This window comes from Labrus mixtus, chromosome 6, assembly GCF_963584025.1.
Source record: "Labrus mixtus chromosome 6, fLabMix1.1, whole genome shotgun sequence".
NCBI classification, from domain to species: domain Eukaryota; kingdom Metazoa; phylum Chordata; class Actinopteri; order Labriformes; family Labridae; genus Labrus; species Labrus mixtus.
The window spans coordinates 525,224-545,223 of NC_083617.1; the positions used below are offsets into that span (position 1 = coordinate 525,224).

General features: G+C 50.3%; 1 protein-coding gene across 1 annotated transcript; it reads right to left on the reverse strand.

Moving 5' to 3' along the window:
* Positions 1-11,928: 11,928 nt before the first annotated feature.
* irf2bp2a (interferon regulatory factor 2 binding protein 2a) lies at positions 11,929-14,368 on the reverse strand. The gene is made up of 2 exons (XM_061039378.1): positions 13,240-14,368; positions 11,929-13,023 (listed from the first exon to the last, which is right to left on the reverse strand). The coding sequence occupies exons 1-2, from the start codon at positions 14,072-14,074 to the stop codon at positions 12,305-12,307; spliced, it is 1,554 nt and encodes a 517-aa protein (XP_060895361.1). The 5' UTR covers positions 14,075-14,368; the 3' UTR covers positions 11,929-12,304.
* Positions 14,369-20,000: the final 5,632 nt, after the last annotated feature.

Sequence of the window (20,000 nt, forward strand, 5' to 3'; positions counted from 1 at the left end):
ACACACACAGAGACACACACACACACACACACACACACACAGACACACACACACACACACACACACACACACACACACACACACACACACACAGAGACACACACACACACACACACACACACAGACACACACACAGACACACACACACACAGACACACACACACACACACACACACACACACACACACACACACACACACAGAGACACACACACACACACACACACACACACACACACACACAGAGACACACACACACACACACAGACACACACACACACAGAGACACACACACACACACACAGACACACACACACACACACACACACAGACACACACACACACAGAGACACACACACACACACAGACACACACACACACACACACACACACACACACACACACACACCGCTGGCTACGCTAACCTTCAGACGTCGTCCTACACATTCATATGTAGCATTGTGTTTGTAAAGATTACAGGAAGCCAGCAAGGATTATGGGTCTGTTCTGCACCAGTAGCGTCTCGTCCCGGCTGGTTCAGAATAATCTGAGGGGGGGGGGGGCATTTGAGGGGTAAGAAGTAAACTCTGTGACCCCCCCCCCCCCCCCCTTCTGTAAAAACTGATCAGGAGAGCAGAACATTTTATTTGAAATTTGAAATTGAAAGGCTGTAACCACAAAGCTTTCTGTGGACTGTGTTGCTGTGTGTGCTCTCCTTGTTTCCATGGCAACAAGCATATTGACATGCTGCAGTGCTGCTGCTGGAGGTCGGCAGGCAGCCAGGAAGCCCCCCCACCCCCCCGCCTGTACACAATCTCACATTCTGTCTTTTGCCGGCACTATCACTCCCGCTTCACGCTATTCCCATCTCACTTTTTTTTTGTTCTCCATCTCGGTGTGTTTCTGAATCTGAAGACTAATGACTCGGGCGGATTGTGAGCGAGTGTGTGAGGGAGAGAGAGATGGCACGGCGGGGGGGGGGGGTACAAGCTGGAGAAAAACATGGAGGAGGGAGGGGCGGTGTCTGTGCCATGCAGTGCTCGCATGTTAGGATGAATAAAGCGAGCCTCGTGTTGTGTTACGAGAACATAGTAGTGGCTGGGGGGGGGGGGGGGGGGGGGGGGGGGCTCTGTATCAACAGATGGATAAACCCGGCAGAGGAATGCGTGCCAAGCGCCAAATGTTTCAGAGGCTTGCTGGGGCATGAAAATGTCAGGTGTCAGCGGCGAGCCACGCGGTTCTATTCATACCCTCGTCCTTGTGCTGCATGTACACATAAGGAGGTGGACGGGATGACGGGGGAGAGACAGTATCACCAGGCAGAGGGGGGGGGGGGGGGGGGGGGGGGGGAGCGGGTGACTCACCTCTTTATCTGCCATGGATACAGACAGCCTGAGAGGAGGCCTGTGCATGGCTAACAACCTCCTGATGGATAAGAACTAGAATGATCTCTCTGCAGCTGGACTCAGACTCAGACTCAGACTAAGACTCAGACTCAGACTCAGACTAAGACTCAGACTAAGACTCAGACTCAGACTCAGACTCAGACTAAGACTCAGACTCAGACTCAGACTCAGACTAAGACTCAGACTAAGACTAAGACTAAGACTCAGACTCAGACTAAGACTCAGACTCAGACTCAGACTCAGACTAAGACTCAGACTCAGACTCAGACTCAGACTCAGACTAAGACTCAGACTCAGACTCAGACTCAGACTAAGACTCAGACTCAGACTCAGACTAAGACTCAGACTCAGACTAAGGCTCAGACTCAGACTCAGACTAAGACTCAGACTCAGACTCAGACTCAGACTCAGACTAAGACTCAGACTAAGACTAAGGCTCAGACTCAGACTAAGACTCAGACTCAGACTAAGACTCAGACTAAGACTCAGACTCAGACTCAGACTCAGACTCAGACTCAGACTCAGACTCAGACTCACACTAAGACTCAGACTCACACTAACACTCAGACTAAGACTAAGACTCAGCTCAGACTAAGACTCAGACTAAGACTCAGACTCAGACTCAGACTCAGACTCAGACTCACACTAAGACTCAGACTCACACTAAGACTCAGACTAAGACTCAGACTAAGACTCAGACTCAGACTCAGACTAAGACTCAGACTCAGACTCAGACTAAGACTCAGACTAAGACTAAGACTCAGACTCAGGCTAAGACTCAGACTCAGACTCACACTAAGACTCAGACTCAGACTCAGACTCAGACTAAGACTCAGACTCAGACTCAGGCTAAGACTCAGACTAAGACTCAGACTCAGACTCAGACTCAGACTCAGACTAAGACTCAGACTCAGACTCAGACTCAGACTCAGGCTAAGACTCAGACTCAGACTCACACTAAGACTCAGACTCAGACTAAGACTCAGACTCAGACTCAGACTCACACTAAGACTCAGACTCACACTAAGACTCAGACTCAGACTCACACTAAGACTCAGACTCAGACTCAGACTCAGACTAAGACTCAGACTAAGACTAAGACTAAGACTCAGACTCAGACTCGGACTCACACTAAGACTCAGACTCACACTAAGACTCAGACTCAGACTCAGACTAAGACTCAGACTCAGACTCAGACTCAGACTCAGACTCACACTAAGACTCAGACTCACACTAACACTCAGACTAAGACTAAGACTCAGACTCAGACTAAGACTCAGACTAAGACTCAGACTCAGACTCAGACTCAGACTCAGACTGAGACTGAGACTCAGACTCACACTAAGACTCAGACTCACACTAAGACTCAGACTAAGACTCAGACTAAGACTCAGACTCAGACTCAGACTCAGACTAAGACTCAGACTCAGACTCACACTAAGACTCAGACTCAGACTCAGACTCAGACTCACACTAAGACTCAGACTCAGATTAAGACTCAGACTCAGGCTAAGACTCAGACTCACACTAAGACTCAGACTCAGACTAAGACTAAGACTCAGACTCAGACTCAGACTCACACTAAGACTCAGACTCACACTAAGACTCAGACTAAGACTCAGACTCAGACTCAGACTCAGACTCAGACTAAGACTCAGACTCAGACTCAGACTAAGACTCAGACTCAGACTCAGACTCACACTAAGACTCAGACTCAGATTAAGACTCAGACTCAGACTCAGGCTAAGACTCAGACTCAGACTCAGGCTCAGACTAAGACTCAGACTAAGATTCAGACTCAGACTCAGACTCAGACTCAGACTGAGACTCAGACTGAGACTCAGACTCAGACTCACACTAAGACTCAGACTCACACTAAGACTCAGACTGAGACTCAGACTCAGACTCAGACTCAGACTCAGACTCAGACTAAGACTCAGACTCAGACTCAGACTCACACTAAGACTCAGACTCAGACTCAGACTCAGACTCACACTAAGACTCAGACTCAGATTAAGACTCAGACTCAGGCTAAGACTCAGACTCACACTAAGACTCAGACTCAGACTAAGACTAAGACTCAGACTCAGACTCAGACTCACACTAAGACTCAGACTCAGACTCACACTAAGACTCAGACTCAGACTCAGACTCAGACTCAGACTAAGACTCAGACTCAGACTCAGACTAAGACTCAGACTCAGACTCACACTAAGACTCAGACTCAGATTAAGACTCAGACTCAGACTCAGGCTAAGACTCAGACTCAGACTCAGACTCAGACTCAGACTCAGACTCAGACTCAGACTCAGGCTAAGACTCAGACTCAGACTCACACTAAGACTCAGACTCAGACTCACACTAAGACTCAGACTCAGACTCACACTAAGACTCAGACTCAGACTCAGACTCAGACTCACACTAAGACTCAGACTCAGACTCAGACTCAGACTAAGACTCAGACTCAGACTCAGACTCACACTAAGACTCAGACTCAGACTCAGACTAAGACTCAGACTCAGACTCAGACTCACACTAAGACTCAGACTCAGACTCAGACTCAGACTAAGACTCAGACTCAGACTCAGGCTAAGACTCAGACTCAGACTCAGACTAAGACTCAGACTCAGACTCAGACTCAGACTAAGACTCAGACTCAGACTCAGGCTAAGACTCAGACTAAGACTCAGACTCAGACTAAGACTAAGACTCAGACTCAGACTCAGACTCAGGCTAAGACTCAGACTCAGACTCACACTAAGACTCAGACTCAGACTAAGACTCAGACTCAGACTCAGACTCACACTAAGACTCAGACTCAGACTCACACTAAGACTCAGACTCAGACTCACACTAAGACTCAGACTCAGACTCAGACTCAGACTCAGACTAAGACTCAGACTAAGACTAAGACTAAGACTCAGACTCAGACTAAGACTCACACTAAGACTCAGACTCACACTAAGACTCCGACTCAGACTCAGACTAAGACTCAGACTCAGACTCAGACTCACACTAAGACTCAGACTCAGACTCAGACTAAGACTCAGACTCAGGCTAAGACTCAGACTCAGACTCACACTAAGACTCAGACTCAGACTCAGACTCAGACTCAGACTAAGACTCAGACTAAGACTAAGACTAAGACTCAGACTCAGACTCGGACTCACACTAAGACTCAGACTCACACTAAGACTCCGACTCAGACTCACACTAAGACTCAGACTCAGACTCAGACTCAGACTCAGACTCACACTAAGACTCCAACTCAGACTCACACTAAGACTCAGACTCACACTAAGACTCAGACTCAGACTCAGACTGAGACTCAGACTGAGACTCAGACTGAGACTCAGAGTTATTTTTATTATTTATTATTGTTAGTCAATGTCTTTCTGACTGCAGAGAGCTTATACCACACATGCAGCTTCCTGCCGACTAAGACAAATTTGAGTGTGTTGTTACTCTCCGATTAGTGACTGGCTGCTGCACAAGTAACCCCATCAAAACACATCAGTTGGCATTTTGTTACACAGCTTTTTCCAAAGCCCTCAGGGTCTGTGTCGACCGCGTCCTGGTCCAGACAAAGCCCCCCTAAAGCCGGGATTTCTTTCCCACATTGTGCCCCGGTGTCCCCCTCTTTGTTGATTTTTCCACTTTGTGCAAGGCCAGGGCATTTGTACCAGTCTGTTAGGCCCACGTCAAAAGAAAAAGGATCTGCTGCTGACGGCTGGGCCGCTCTTGTTATTCATGTCATGCCTGCTGCTTTAGTAGGGCAGGGTGCAGAATTTTCCAGAAGCAGCTGTGTGCTCGGGAAGCTGACAGAGCGCCAGCCCTCTCTGCAGACCCCTCCCTTCCCCTCCATCGGCATGCTTGGCTCGCTGCCCGGACTTACTCAAACTCACACTCAACCAGAAATATCCTCCCCCCCTCCTCCCCCCTCCTCCTCCCTGAACATATCCCTCTGGCTCAACAGAGAAGCTTCCATCACTCCGGATGACATTGGATCATTTTTCTCGCCCTGCACATTCCAGCCAAAGAAGAGGATAAGGGCGGGGAGCGGCTGCAGCTCCTGCTCTGTGATTATCTCATTACGGGGCAGCAGACATGTGTACGGTATATCCAGCACAACCTATCATTAGCATACTTTATTTGATGACGGCTAAATACGAGTGTGCTTTTGTTGGATTCAATGAACTGGATTGCTGTGTGTGCCAGTACCGCAGCGTTCAACTTGGGAATGCTGCTTTCTCCGAGCCACTCCGAGATCAACCTTGAGCTATAAAAACCTTCTCTTCTTTACTGTACCACCCCCCCCCCCCCCCCCCCCCCCCCCCCCCCCCCGGCACCTGTTGTGACACGCTCTGCCCGAGTTATCAGATACTGTGAAGGCTCTGCCGGCGGTCTAAATAAACCTGTCCGAGCTACACAGTTGTGTAATACACTGGCAGTCGCCGGCTCCAATAATAGCACACACCTGTCAAACACAGAGCTGCTTGTTCTCTCTCTGCAGACCTGACCTCCGCTCGCTCCTTCACTCCAGCTCAAATGTTCCACGGCTGGGAGACAACGTAAACACTTTCTCCAGAAAACTGTTTCCAAAGAGCGCAGAGAGCGAGAGGTGGAGGTAAGAGAGGAGAACACTTTGAGTGACAGGGGGGCAGGACAAAGACGATCAGAGAACGTGCTGCTGCTGAAACAAGAATCAAAACTCCCACTCACAGTTATATAACACACACACTCACACACGTGTGTGTGTTTGTCTGAGTGTGTGTGTGCTTGTGTGTGCGTATATTTGTTGTTTGGCGTTGTGACGGGGAACTTTAATTGTGTGGTAGAGTTATGTCTGGTGAGAGGTGGTAGAGTTATGTCTGGTGAGAGGTGGTAGAGTTATGTCTGGTGAGAGGTGGTAGAGTTATGTCTGGTGAGAGGTGGTAGAGTTAGGTCTGGTGAGAGGTGGTAGAGTTAGGTCTGGTGAGAGGTGGTAGAGTTAGGTCTGGTGAGAGGTGGTAGAGTTATGTCTGGTGAGAGGTGGTAGAGTTATGTCTGGTGAGAGGTGGTAGAGTTATGTCTGGTGAGAGGTGGTAGAGTTAGGTCTGGTGAGAGGTGGTAGAGTTATGTCTGGTGAGAGGTGGTAGAGTTAGGTCTGGTGAGAGGTGGTAGAGTTAGGTCTGGTGAGAGGTGGTAGAGTTATGTCTGGTGAGAGGTGGTAGAGCTTGAACTGGCGGTTGTCGTCTCTGGCTCATGAGGCCCGATGGAGGAACAGACATCCCATAATGCATCAGCATAGATCTGCTGACACACCCCAGAAACCGGCCATTCATCAGACAATCTGCATACAGACAGTTTCAGTGGGGGGGTGGGGTACTGCTGTGCTTTAACACACACACACACACACACACAGAAAGCGGACAGCTCGTGGCCATGCTAGCTGCTCACATGTTTACTTTTAGCTCTGCTCTCACTGGCGGCTAAGCTAACTTTAGCTCGCCGTGTCAGAGGTGGCAACAAGCATCTTACTACCAGCTTGCCCTGCCCACCGGCCCAAAATATACATCTGGAACAGGAAGTCATGACTTTAGGGTCTTTAGGTCTTTGAGAATGTGTAGAGCTCTGTTCTCGATGGCAGCAGATAACATTCCCCTCTCTCGCTCCTACTTTTCATTCAGCACAGAAGCAGCACGCCATCTTATCAGCTGATCCAGAGCCAGTAGTTGCTCAGCAGAAAAAAAGAAAGAGGGATTGTGCTGGTCGACTTTAATATGAGAAAGAGGACGAATGCTGCGGGATCAGTCTCCTGCTTTGTCCTCATCACTCTTCCTTGTTCTTTTTTCATCCTCTCTGCTTTCATCTTTTTGTCCTGCACCTCCCCTCCCTCTCTCTCACTGTCTCTCTCCCTCTCTCTCTCTGTCTCTCTCTCTCTCTCTCTCTTCCCTCTGTCTCTCTCTCTCTGTCTCTCTCTCTCTCTGTCTCTCTCTCTCCCTCTCTCTCTGTCTCTCTCTCTCCCTCTCTCTCTCTCCCTCTCTCTCTGTCTCTCTCTCTCTCCCTCTCTCTCCCTCTCTCTCTGTCTCTCTCTCTCTCTCTGTCTCTCTCCCTCTCTCTCTGTCTCTCTCTCTCTCTCTGTCTCTCTCCCTCTCTCTCTCCCTCTCTCTCTCTCTCCCTCTCTCTCTCTGTCTCTCTCCCTCTCTCTCTCCCTCCCTCTCTCTCTCCCTCTCTCTCTGTCTCTCTCTCTCTCTCTGTCTCTCTCTCTCTCCCTCTCTCTGTCTCTCTCTCTCTCTCCCTCTCTCTCCCTCTCTCTCTCCCTCTCTCTCTCTCTCCCTCTCTCTCTCTCTGCTCCACTTATAAAGATTTGGCAGCACTCCAAGATCTGAGAAAAACATTGGAGGCATAGCCTGGTTTAGATGTCTGGAAAGAGATAGATGTCTGGAAAGAGAGGGAGGATGAAAGAGAGAGAGAGAGAGTCCTCATTTCCATTTCACAGACTCGATTCACAGCAGAACGACAGAATAGAAGAATATGGAGAGTGAGCGTAAAGGGGGGAGGGGGGAGGGGGGGCAGACGTACGTCTTACATGGAGAGTGAAAAAGAAAATGAGGTTGAGAAAAGATGATGACGGTGTGTTTGCAGGAATGCAGACGCAAACATGAAGGGAGAAAGAGGGGTAGAGGAGATGTGTCACCAGAATGTCTCAAAGCATTGTGGGTATTTACATTTTGTTTGTGCGACCTCGGAAAGACGCGCTTTAGTTTGCAGCTGATTATGCAGAAAACAGAGAAACAGAAACATGTTCACTCTCCTGAAGTCACACATGCACCTCACAGCGACCTGAGGGGGAGGGGCTTATCTCAGGAAGCAGGACATGATATAAAATGAACCAGTAACTACAAGAACTTCTACCTGAATACCCAGATTTATAAACGCTACGTTTAGCTCGATATCTTCAACAAGAGAGGGAGAACAGAACATAAACCCGGGGGGGACGGGGGGACGACCCCCGCCATGCAGCTCAGCCCGGACTCTTTTTCTGTTTTGTTAAACTCGATGTTTTTTTATTCACAGTGGAGATTCAAACGAGTCGTGCAGAGAGAGACTCTAAATGTCGTGTTTGCAGTCACCGGGTCTCTCAGCACCGTAATCATCTCGTGTGCAGGCCTTCCACAGTGGCCCCGTGTAAACCCCCCCCCCCCCCCCCCCCCCCGTGAGGACCAGGATCCAGGAGGGGAGTCTGACACATCCTGCAGATTCAGACGCTCTCCTCCTGATTGCTGGTTGTTGCTCCAGAATAAGAAGAGGGAGAAAGCGCCATTGCTGGTCTCACAGGACGCCACGGGGGGAAACGTTGATTGATGAAAAGAAGAAAAGAGGCAGCAGCAGATCCCAGCGTGTCCCCGATACTACATGTGCTGTGACCTTGTTTCGCCTGACAGGTCTAAAATTAACCGAGCGGATCAGTTGTACAGGGAGAGAAATGTGGAGCAGATTCTGCTTTTGGCGCGTCCCGGTCTCTTCTCGCTTTCAGGGGATTACAGCAGCACGAGCACGCCTTCTCATTTATTCTGCTAAACATAGAATCATTAGAGAAACAGCTGGCTGCACCCAGATCCACACAAGTCCACGTTTTCATGTCAAATAAATGTTCTCTCTCTATCTCTCGATCTCTCGATCTCACCACAGGTGTGTCTCTTCACCTTATCTGCTTTAGAGCTGCAGAGTGACACACACACACACACACACACATCAAACACACACACACACACACACATCAAACACACACACACACACACACACACACACATCAAACACACACACACACATCAAACACACACACACATCAAACACACACACACACACACACACACAACAAACACACTCTTATCTAAAGAGGGCGGAGCCAGGAGGAATGCACCTCATGCTCCAAACACAACATGAAGTGTGAGCAGCTCACTAATGTCTCACCCTCATCAGCAGAGTGAGACGTTAGAGGAGGGACAGGTTTACCCTCTGTTACTTCACTCAGCCTGATGAACAGGACTGTGTGGACTCAATCAGCCAATGAGAGCTTTAAGAGCATGGAGCACGCAGTGCTGCAGGAGACAGCATGCTGCAGGAGACAGCGTGCTGCAGGACTCTCTGGTTCAGGTGAGATTCACCTCAGACTCCCTTAAAAAGAAAAGAGCACATCACCTAAACTAAAGAGTGTGAGTCATGAAGCTGCTGCAGCGTGCTGAACACACAGAGAGTAAACACAGAACATGTCATCAGAAGAATCACAGCTCACATCACTTCTGTCTGACCTCTGACCTCTGACCTCTCCTCTGGATGCTGTTTACTGAATCCTTCACATGAAGAGTCTGCAGGCTGCAGCCATTAGACCGCTTACTCTGAAACACAGGAGGAGCACTGTGCTGTGGAAACACAGGGGGCTGTTTTAGTGAACAAACAGGTAGAGGCTGTGCTGCACACACACACACACACACACACACACAGACACACACAGACACACACACACACACACACACACACACAGACACACACACACACACAGACACACACAGACACACACACAGACACAGACACAGACACACACACAGACACACACACACACACACACACACACACACACACACACACAGACACAGACACAGACACAGACACAGACACACACACAGACACACACACACACAGACACACAGACACACACACACACACACACACACACACACACACACACACACAGACACACACACACACACACACACACACACACACACACACACACACACAGACACACACAGACACACACACACAGACACACACACAGACACACACAGACACAGACACACACAGACACACACACACACACACACACAGACACACACAGACACACACAGACACACACACACACACACACACACAGACACACACACACAGACACACACACACACACACACACACACACAGACACAGACACACACAGACACACACACACACACAGACACACACAGACACACACATGTTCTTTTGTCTCGTTGCATCATCAGATATTGTCGGCAATACTCTATGTGGCAATTTGTCTCCCAGCACGCCGTCATAAAGAACAAGTAGGTCAAAGTGCCGACTGTCAGAGAGCAGTGAGGCAGGAGCGTGGAGTGGGCGAGCTGTTGGCGAGCTGTTGGCGGGCAGAGCGTTTATCAATCTGTGCTGCGTTTAAAGTCCAACTGATAAGATAAGTTTCCAAAGAAGAAGAAACAAACAGCTGCTTTCAAAACCACAAACAGACGCCATGAAGAATGTTCATGTTCATGTCTCTCTTTTAAAGCTCTCAGGGCAGAATGATCCTCGCTGTCCGGGGGGGGGGGGGGGGGGGGGGGGCGGGGGGGGCGTGATAAATCAATCATTGAAACAGGAAACAGCTGATTAAAGAGTCCGTCCTGTCTTTGAGGAGAAAACACTTCAAACACATTCTGAGGTCAAAACTCCCAAAGAGAAGCAACAAGCCGACGGCCGTGTGAGGTCATCATCTCCTCTCCAAACAAACAAACAAACAAACAATCTGCTGCAGTCTGAATAAAAACATGAGCAAGAAGACGATTATGTCGAAAATAATTACGCAACGGCGAGTCTCTCCCACTCTGAGATGTTAATCTCCACGTCCGCCTGCTGCAGCGTCAGCTACACCGAGGAACCTTTCTTTGTCTGCAGGAGCACACACACACACACACACACACACACACACACACACACACACACACACACACACACACACACACACACACACACACACACACACACACACACACACACACACACACACACACACACACACACACACACACACACACACACACACACACACACACACACACACACACACACACACACTGCAGTGTGTCACTTAACCAGCTGCTCGCCGCCTGCTCTCCAGCACAGGGACTGAAGTGATGTTTATTATAGCTGAATGTGGTTTGCATGTGAAGAGAGCGAGGCAGCCTCTCTGACCTCTGACCTCTGACCTTAGCGTGATGAAGAGTGTGAAGCGTCAGTGATCGGTGTCTCGCTCTGCTTCATGCTCAGGTCGATTTAAAAGATTAACCTATCAGAGACTTTTATAGTGATGAAAACAAACATGATTTCAAAATAAAAGTCTGAAATAAAAACCTGTGTCAAACACGTAAATGTGTGGCAGCAGAATTTAAGTTGAAATATTACCCAGAGTTCATTTCTGCATTGGTGCTTATTTGTGCATCCATTATGGAATCATGTTGACAATCGTGCCCTCGCTCACGTTACTGACTCGACAGATTCCAGCTGACTGAACATGACTCGGCACCTTTTTCTGTAATCACTTACAGTGCTGCACAAAGTGTGTCTGCAGCCGTGCAGCCGGGAGGCGTGAGCGCGGCGAGCGGCGGTCCTGCAGCGTGAAACAGGAGCTTCTGTAAATCACGTCTCCTGAGCCGTCACAACAGCAGCACGGCGCCGTGACACTCTCTCACTCAAATGAAGCAAGCTCAGACGATCAGTTCATACAAGATCAGAAATTGTATTTGGCAATTTTTAAACAAGTGCATACAAGTACAGCTAAAAGCATTTCAGTTTGCCAAGTGCTCGTAGAGTAGCATTAGTCACATTCTACGTTAAACAGGAACTGCCACCAGACCTAGAAGTACATCAAGAATTCTGTTAAACATCAACAAAGAGGAACGTAGTCCGTTATAATGAGTACATACCTTTATCTTCAAAAATATAGAAACACAATGTATTCAAAAATCAAAAATTATACAACCATGTTTACGAAGTATACTCTTCCCTTGGGTCCAATATGTACAAGTCCGTTAGTTGTTTTGATGGTATGTATGTGATATTTATATATTTATACTCAGATCCCCCTCCCCAAAATCAAGGGTCCCTCTCCTTTTTTACTTTCACGTCTCCCGCCAGGATGGTGGCGATCTCTCCCTGCATGAACGCCCACGGTACGTTGGATCCGACCAGGGGACATTTCTCTCCGCTGGGACAGTACACCTCGCCCGTGGCGCCCTGCTGCTTTATGCTCTCCCTCGAGCACGGGAAGCAGAACTTGTGCGAGGGCACGGACGGGCACTGAACAAAGTGTGTGTCCTCCAGGCGCTCGTGGCAGAGCGTGCAGCAGAGCGGTATGCTGCCGGGTACCGAGGAGTCCGGAATGCTTTGTGGGTGCACCTGGTCCATGCCCGGCACGTGGGGGGTGCCCGCCCCGGACGCCTCCCGCTGCGCCAGCCTCCTCTGGTTCATGGAGGACGGCGACAGCGGGCTGCTGCTGTTCCTGCGGGTGGTGGAGTGGACCTGGTTGGCGTCCTTGGGGGAGCTGTTCCCACCTGCATTGTCCGCCGCCATGATGAGGGCGGCCATGGGGGACTGGCCGTTCTGCGCCGCCTCAGGTGGGGTGGTGCGGGAGTGGGGGGATATCGTGGAGGGGGGGGAGGCGAAGCTCGGCGGGGGCACCGGAGGCATTTTGAGTCCGTCATTAGGGGGGGGTAACCACTGCTGTCCCTCTCCGTTGAGCTTGGCGGCCGTCCCCTCTCCCTCGGGCTCAGGCGACGCTTTCCTCTTCATGCTGCGGGGGTGTTTCCCTCGGTCTGCAGGAGGGAAAGGGTTAACAGCTCAGACCGGGATCAACATGAGACATGCATGTTACACACACACACACACACACACACACACACACACCACTATAAAGATCTGTTAACCCCTTCAGGACTCCACCAGCTTCAAGGAGACAATCAAATATAAAAATCATTAAAACACAGATTCTGGATTCTGGACTCGAACCCCCCACCCCCCTGGATGCCTACCTGACTTGGAGGCGGCGGCGCTCGGTTCATATCCCATCACTCTTTGTTGCATGGCCGCATGGTCTTTCTTGAACCTGTTGTCGAAGGTGTGCAGAGCCATCAGGTCCCTCACGGTCTTTCCTTTGCCCATCCAGTCCGCGTCTGCCCGGTTTTTGTGGCTCTCGGAGATCTCCGGTGTGAGACTGTCCGCCCGGTGCTTCTCCTTCCCCTCCCGGTCGTGCTCGCTGCTGGACACCGAGGCGGGTCTCTTGCCCATGTCTGCGGGACTACCAGCCGCCAGAGAGGAGGGAAGCCCCATCTGTCCCGGTCTGCCGTTGACAGCGTGCACCGGGGGCATGCTCCCGTTAACCAAAGGCACTAGATTGGGGGGCACCGTGCTATTCCTGCGCGGGTTGGGGCTCTGGCGGTTCAGCTCCGGAGGCTCGTCGGGTTTAGGAAATCCGTTGGGGACGGGGATGCCGTTCGCCTGTCTGCCAGACGGGTACTCTGGCCCGAGTCTGGGCGGGCGGTCCGAGGAGAGCGGGTATCGGTCCAGAGGCTGCGGCGGCCGGGATCCCGGGTCTCCCGCCGCAGCGTGGTTGATCGCCTGGATTTCCTTCCCGGAGAGCTGCGCCTTCCCCGGACCGGGAGACCTGCCCTCCTGGAAGCCGTGCGCCCTCTTCAGCTGCCGGGCCGTCTCGATGACGAACTCGATCCGGTCCGCTCCCTCATAGTTCACACATCCCCTGCACACGGGCTCGGTAAAATCCCAGATCATGGCCCACGGCATGCGGGGCAGGTCGCATAAATAACACGACTGCCTCCTGGAAGAAGCAGCGACCGCCGCGGACGACATTTCACTCGTCGTCGACCCCCGAAAATAAGCCCAAAATGTGTCTTCTACTCCGCCTTCCTCCGAGTTTCCTTGAAAAGATGATAAACAACAAGTTCCCTTCGTGGCAGAAAAACACGCAGGTAGTGTGTCCCGTGTTATTGAGCAGAGAGGGAGAAGTTCATGTCGGTGCGTCCTTTACTACAGCGCTCCTCTCTCTATCTCCACTGCCTCTCTACTACTGGCTCAATGTGGACCAGTGACGTCACCACGGAGCTCTAAACGCCTGCTTCCACTTCAGTTTCTATTGACTTGATTTCTTCGACAGACCCCCCCTTCCTCCTCCTCCTCCTCCTCCTCCTCCTCGGTTTACTGCAGCCTCTGTCACTCACTGCTTTTTATTTTTATTTAAGCTCTTGAACCTGTGCCAGACTGAACCCGGATCCGCGTCGGACTGCAGGAGAGACAGCTCCTCTTTTTATTATCATTCATCATCCAGCCTGCACAGAACACGACTCCAGCCTTTCTGCACCGGGAATCACATTTTAGAAAGCCAAAGGAAAATGTGGCTGCAGGGTCGAAACAAACCGCCAGGGGAGGTTTAACACGAGGCTCCTCCTGCAGGACTGCTGCTTTGTCCTGGTTCAGAGCTGGATCCGGTTCAGGCTGCTCGCTGCAGCTTGTTTTTGTCAATGCACAGTGACGCCATGACCTTCTAAACTACTACTACTGCTACTAATGCTAATGCTAATACTACTGCTAATGCACTGAATGAGGACTGACCCGAGGAGCCTCATGTTTCTCTTTTTATTCTTTTAATAATCTAAAAAATCAATATTTTTAATTATAGTTTAGAAAAGTAGAGCGATAATAATCCAGAGGAGATCATAAAAAAACAAAAACAACAACAACAACAACAACATAACAACATCTGTACAGGAAGTCAACAGACTTTACATGCTGCAGATGAAATCAATCAATCTTCAGGATGATAATGAGGAGGGTTATACCCCCCCCCCCCCCCCCCCAGCAGTGAGATCAGACTTTCTTGCTCTGTTGATATAAAGAGGAAGCTAAACGGCGCCTCCATTAGTCTGTGAGCAGGAAGCTCTGTCATGAGGTGGAGGGGATTTCCAGCCTGCTGTAAAGTTGAATGGATGGGGGGGGGGGGGGATGAGCAAAAACTCTGCCCACATTTTCTGAACGTTCCTCATCGTGGCGCTCAGCAAAATGAAAACATGAAGTGAAACACGGCGAGCGAGTGGAGCGGGTCAGAAGCAAACAGGAAGTCATCATGACTCCAAACAGGGCACGCAGCAGAAACCCCCTAAAGTCAGAGTGGAGGCGTGGCGTGGCGGGGAGGCGTGTCCGTTCAGATTCCTCGCTCTCTCCTGGGCTCATTCCAGCGAGCTGCAGCGGCGCCCCGGGCCGTGGGTGAGGCGATGCGTCTGTGACCTGCAGACACCGAGCAGGATGTGTTTGTGCAGGTCCACGTGACGCAGGAAAGAGGAAGTGAGATGTTTAGTCACGTACCCTCATCCGCCTCGCCCCGTGGACGGGAAGGCCGCTTGGCTCCATGCCCGCCGCCGCCGCCGCCATCGGGCCTTTCTTCAAAGCGTTTCCATAAACAAAACGAGGCAGTCGTGTTGCTGATCTGTCGCCACCGAGCTCAGATAATCACCGTGCAGCTGCTGGTCTGTAGCGCTGCCAGAAGAGCGGCGAGCACGCTCCTGAACATTTAGACGTCACCAGGTTTCACTCTGAGGGACGCCACGATACGAGACTCTTACACGAGAACAAATCAAACACGATTTAAACTCGACCATGGCGAGTAAAAACAGAAGTCACCGACGCCAAGAACTGAGAAAATGTTTGTTTTTAGTGAACTCCTGCACGCCGCCGTTATGCACGGTGACCACGCGTTGCTGCAGCTGAAGGTCGTTTCAGAGTCGATACGACGCCGCGCTGAGTCAGCAGAATGTTGATGGTAACACGCAGAACTCGTCTTCCTCTGAAACGTTTACGATCTGTTAGATGTTGAATAACCACACAGCGTTGTCACGGCGACAGAAATGTAAACTTTGAGACGATTCGGATCGCTTTGCACGCCGTCCGTATTTGAGTTATGCAAGATGCATGCTGGGATATTAAGTGACCCCGCTCGATGAAAGGATGAGGCGTTGATTTAAAAACAGCAGAAATGTTTAATCATCGCAGAGTGAAGTCGACGTGCACGGAGCGCTCTGATTGGCTGTTTGAAGCACACGCTGACCTCGTCTGAGTGAAGCAGCTAAAGAGAGAGAGAGAGAGAGAGAGAGGAAGGTGACGGCCAGGGGAATACCCAGCATGTGACAGCGGCGGCGGCGGCGTTGGCCTGACGACATGGCGTTATTTTAGAGCCTGTTAAATTTGATATCGGCCATCTTTAATTCATGGTGGAATCATCAGAGATTCTCTCTGAAGTTCTGTGCAGACGCAGCGAGCAGCGCTGGATGTTTTCTGGGTGTTTCTCGGCTCTGTGTTATATAACCCCCCCCCCCCCCCCCCCCCCCCCCCCCCGCTCACCGCCCTGCCTGCCCCGCCCCCCCCCCCCCCCGCTCACCGCCCCGCCCCCCTTTAGGACGAGAGCGGAGCAGCAAAGTGATGTCGCACAGAGAAGGAGGTCAGAACAGGAAGTGAAGCACTCGACTTTATGGTCTTGTTCTGATCATGGAGTCTGTGATCGTGTCTCCGTCCTGCATCAGTTTTATTTTCGTTGCCATGGTTACAGACAGGCGTCTCATCACATCCAGAGGGGTTGAAGGTCACGCAGACGTTTCTAAATCATCCAGTAACCAATGAGGAGGCCCCCTCTCTGTCCCGTCCTCAGAGGCGTTACAGAGTAGAGGCGGGATCAGCTGAGGCAGCGCCATGTGGCAGCGCCATGTGCTAACAAGGCGCCCGCTATCAACCGGCTTTAAGCGCCTGTATAGGTGACATCACTGATGCTGCGTCCATCTTTATTTACAGGCTATGGTCCCCCCCCCCCCCGATCAGGAGCTGCTCAGAATAAGGAGCGGCTGACGTGCAGCTTCACTGAGCTCCTGTTGGCATGAGGGAGCGGTAACCATGGAGATTATCACAGCACCCCAACCACCATATATATCCTGTTTACAGTTCTATTTTTAGCATGATTAGAGCGCAGAGACAGTTTGGGGATCTCTGAAAGATAAAACTCCCGTCTGTCATATTCACAGCTCGATGTTTTATCCTGACAGTGAAACGTTTAGGACGCGTTCCTGATTTTTTCTGAATGGACCACCTGTGTGAGATTACACACAGAGACAGAAACAGCGTCAGGAATTACTGTCGCTGTGATAAAAGTTTAAAATGGTGGAATTCTAATAAAATGGAGGGTCGACGGCGAGAGGGAAAAATGTGCTGGGCGGCTGGAATCTGTGGGCTGGAGGCTGCAGAGGTGATGTCATCGGGCCAGAGAAAAACAAGCCTCTCTCTTTATTCTGATCCTCTTTGCAGTTCCAGTGAGGGGGGGGGAAGGGGTGAGGCGGAGGGTGAAAAGGGGGATGGAAGGGGGGGCTGGCAGTCAGCCAAGGCAAGGGCTGCTGGGAAATGGCAAAGGATGCCAAGCAGGCCCCAGCGCCAACATTAGAAGCTCACATCTTTGTTCTCAGAAACCTGGTGTGCTGCCAAAGGCCTCATTTCAGCTCCATGGCATGATTACACTGGATGTAGGCCAACTACTGAGAGCTCCCTCCCTCCCCCCTCCCTCCCTCCCTCACTCCTCCCTCCCTCCCTCCCTCACTCACTCGCTCACTCTCACTCCCCAGGCTCTCTCTCTTTTTCCACTGCCTTCAAAAGCTTTCTGCCAAACATGCAGCAGTTGCCATGGCTGCAGAGAATGGAACATAAAGGAGTGAGTAATGAGTCAGGCTCGGGCCCAGATGTGCCACATGTGTAACCATTTAAACAAACGCTGGACGTGAACATATCCTCCGAATGTGGCGGGCTGTCAGGGGACAGACGACGCGGTGAATAACTGCAGAGGGAAGTGGAGGACGTTATCGCTGCAGGGAAAATGTAAATGCACGTTGTTGTTTCCACAGCCGTGAACACAGAGTTCATCCTGGAACAAAAACTCACATGTTACCGACTGAAACATCTCACTGCACTTTGATATATATGTGACGTATAACAAGTCCACATAAACATCATATTCTGACATATAACAGGTGAACAGTAAGACCTGAACTTAACTTAACCTGATAACTGCTCTCATATCTGGAACACTGACTCTGAGTTAAGATCTGAGTTGTGCTTCATGTTCTGCTCTGTTTGGTAATGTAACATGCACAGTGAGCAGACGACATCACTTCCTGTCTGCTGGAAACCCCCCGGTTATTTCAGTCCCAACCACACGCTGCTGATGTAAACAAACGCCCCCCCCCCCCCCCCCCCCCCCCGCACAAAGGTCAAACTCACATCAAATAAAAGCTCTTTTTAGCAGTTGAGGTTAGGCGATGCGACTCATAGTCTGCTGTTGGAAAGAGTAACATCACCTGAACGGAGAAATGGCGTCTGACTCAGTAACCTTACAAGGCCACTTCACGCCTGACTCACACGCGTTATGTTTAGAACGCCGAACTGAACTGTGCAGTCATTCCTGCTCTGTGACCGACTCAGACTACATGTTCAAAATGTCATTCTGCTGCACCCCCCCTCTCTCTCTCACACACACACACACAGTGGCTCCTGCAGCTCTAGTTTCTCTATGTCTGGTTTCTTCTTTGACCCTGATTTGTGAGTTTTGTGAGTTTTGTGCAGAACGACTCGACGGCGTTGATTTAAGGGGCGTGTCTTTAACATGTTCAGCGTCTTTATTTACACAAACACAACAAGTGTTTTCTTCCAGCGTGACTTCCTGACTAAGGCGATGTTTCTGCTCCTCGCCCTCGTCCTGCCGAGTCAAGAAAAGAAAAGCAGGAGTATATTTCATGCGTTATGTAACCTCTTCCTCTGAGCCAAAATAAAACTTTCCCAGAGTGGGCTCACTTATTACCGGAGCTCCCGTCTATTTCTGAAAATGTCCTCTGACATCCTCAGCTCAACACAACAGTCGGATGTTCCACAGTGCAGGCGTCCTCTCCTGCTCAGGATATTTACATTCACTCCTTTGCATGAATCCAGCCAACGCTTGGATAACCCCTGGAGAGTGATATGTAAAGTGCATATTTATAACGGCTGTATTTAAAGATATTTCAGAGCTGCTGCTGCTGGAGATCAAAGACAGCTTTAGCCTTGAAGCACGACGAGAACACAGTGAGACGTATAGAAAAGAAGAGCAGCTCAATCCAGACTATTCTGGAAACTGTCGAGGGAAAATGTTCATAGAGAGCATGTTAAGAGAAGTCTTTGAATGCATCACACAGAGCGGCTTCAGCAGCAAAACTTCAACACCGAAAACAAAGATAATAAGAGTAAAACATTCCACGCTGCATCAGATGATCGATGAGTTTGAAGTTTTGCACGTCGTCAGACTGAATCTTTCAATCTTTTCTTTTCAACATGTTTTCATTTCTCCTTCACTCAAACTTTTGATTTCAGTCTTCATAGCTTTGCTCTGAAGAGAACGCAGCAGGATATAATCAGGAGAATTCACCTGGAGCCAGTGGGAGGGGCCAGTGGGAGGGGGTGGTGACCTTTATTCCCTGTGATCGCTGCACGACCATAGACTGTCTGCACGCCACCTCTACCATCTCCGTGCTCTAATCAACCTGCTGCTGCATGTTTCCTGTTCTCCAGTTTGTTCTTCTCCTCTCTTTAGTTCACATTGAGATTCTCTTCAGCTACACGTAGCGTTGATACAAACACACATATTCTCATCATAGAGTCATATGGAGGACTCTGATGCTTTTTTCTGTCCCCTCCTTAGGCCCCTCCCCCTCCTGTGTGG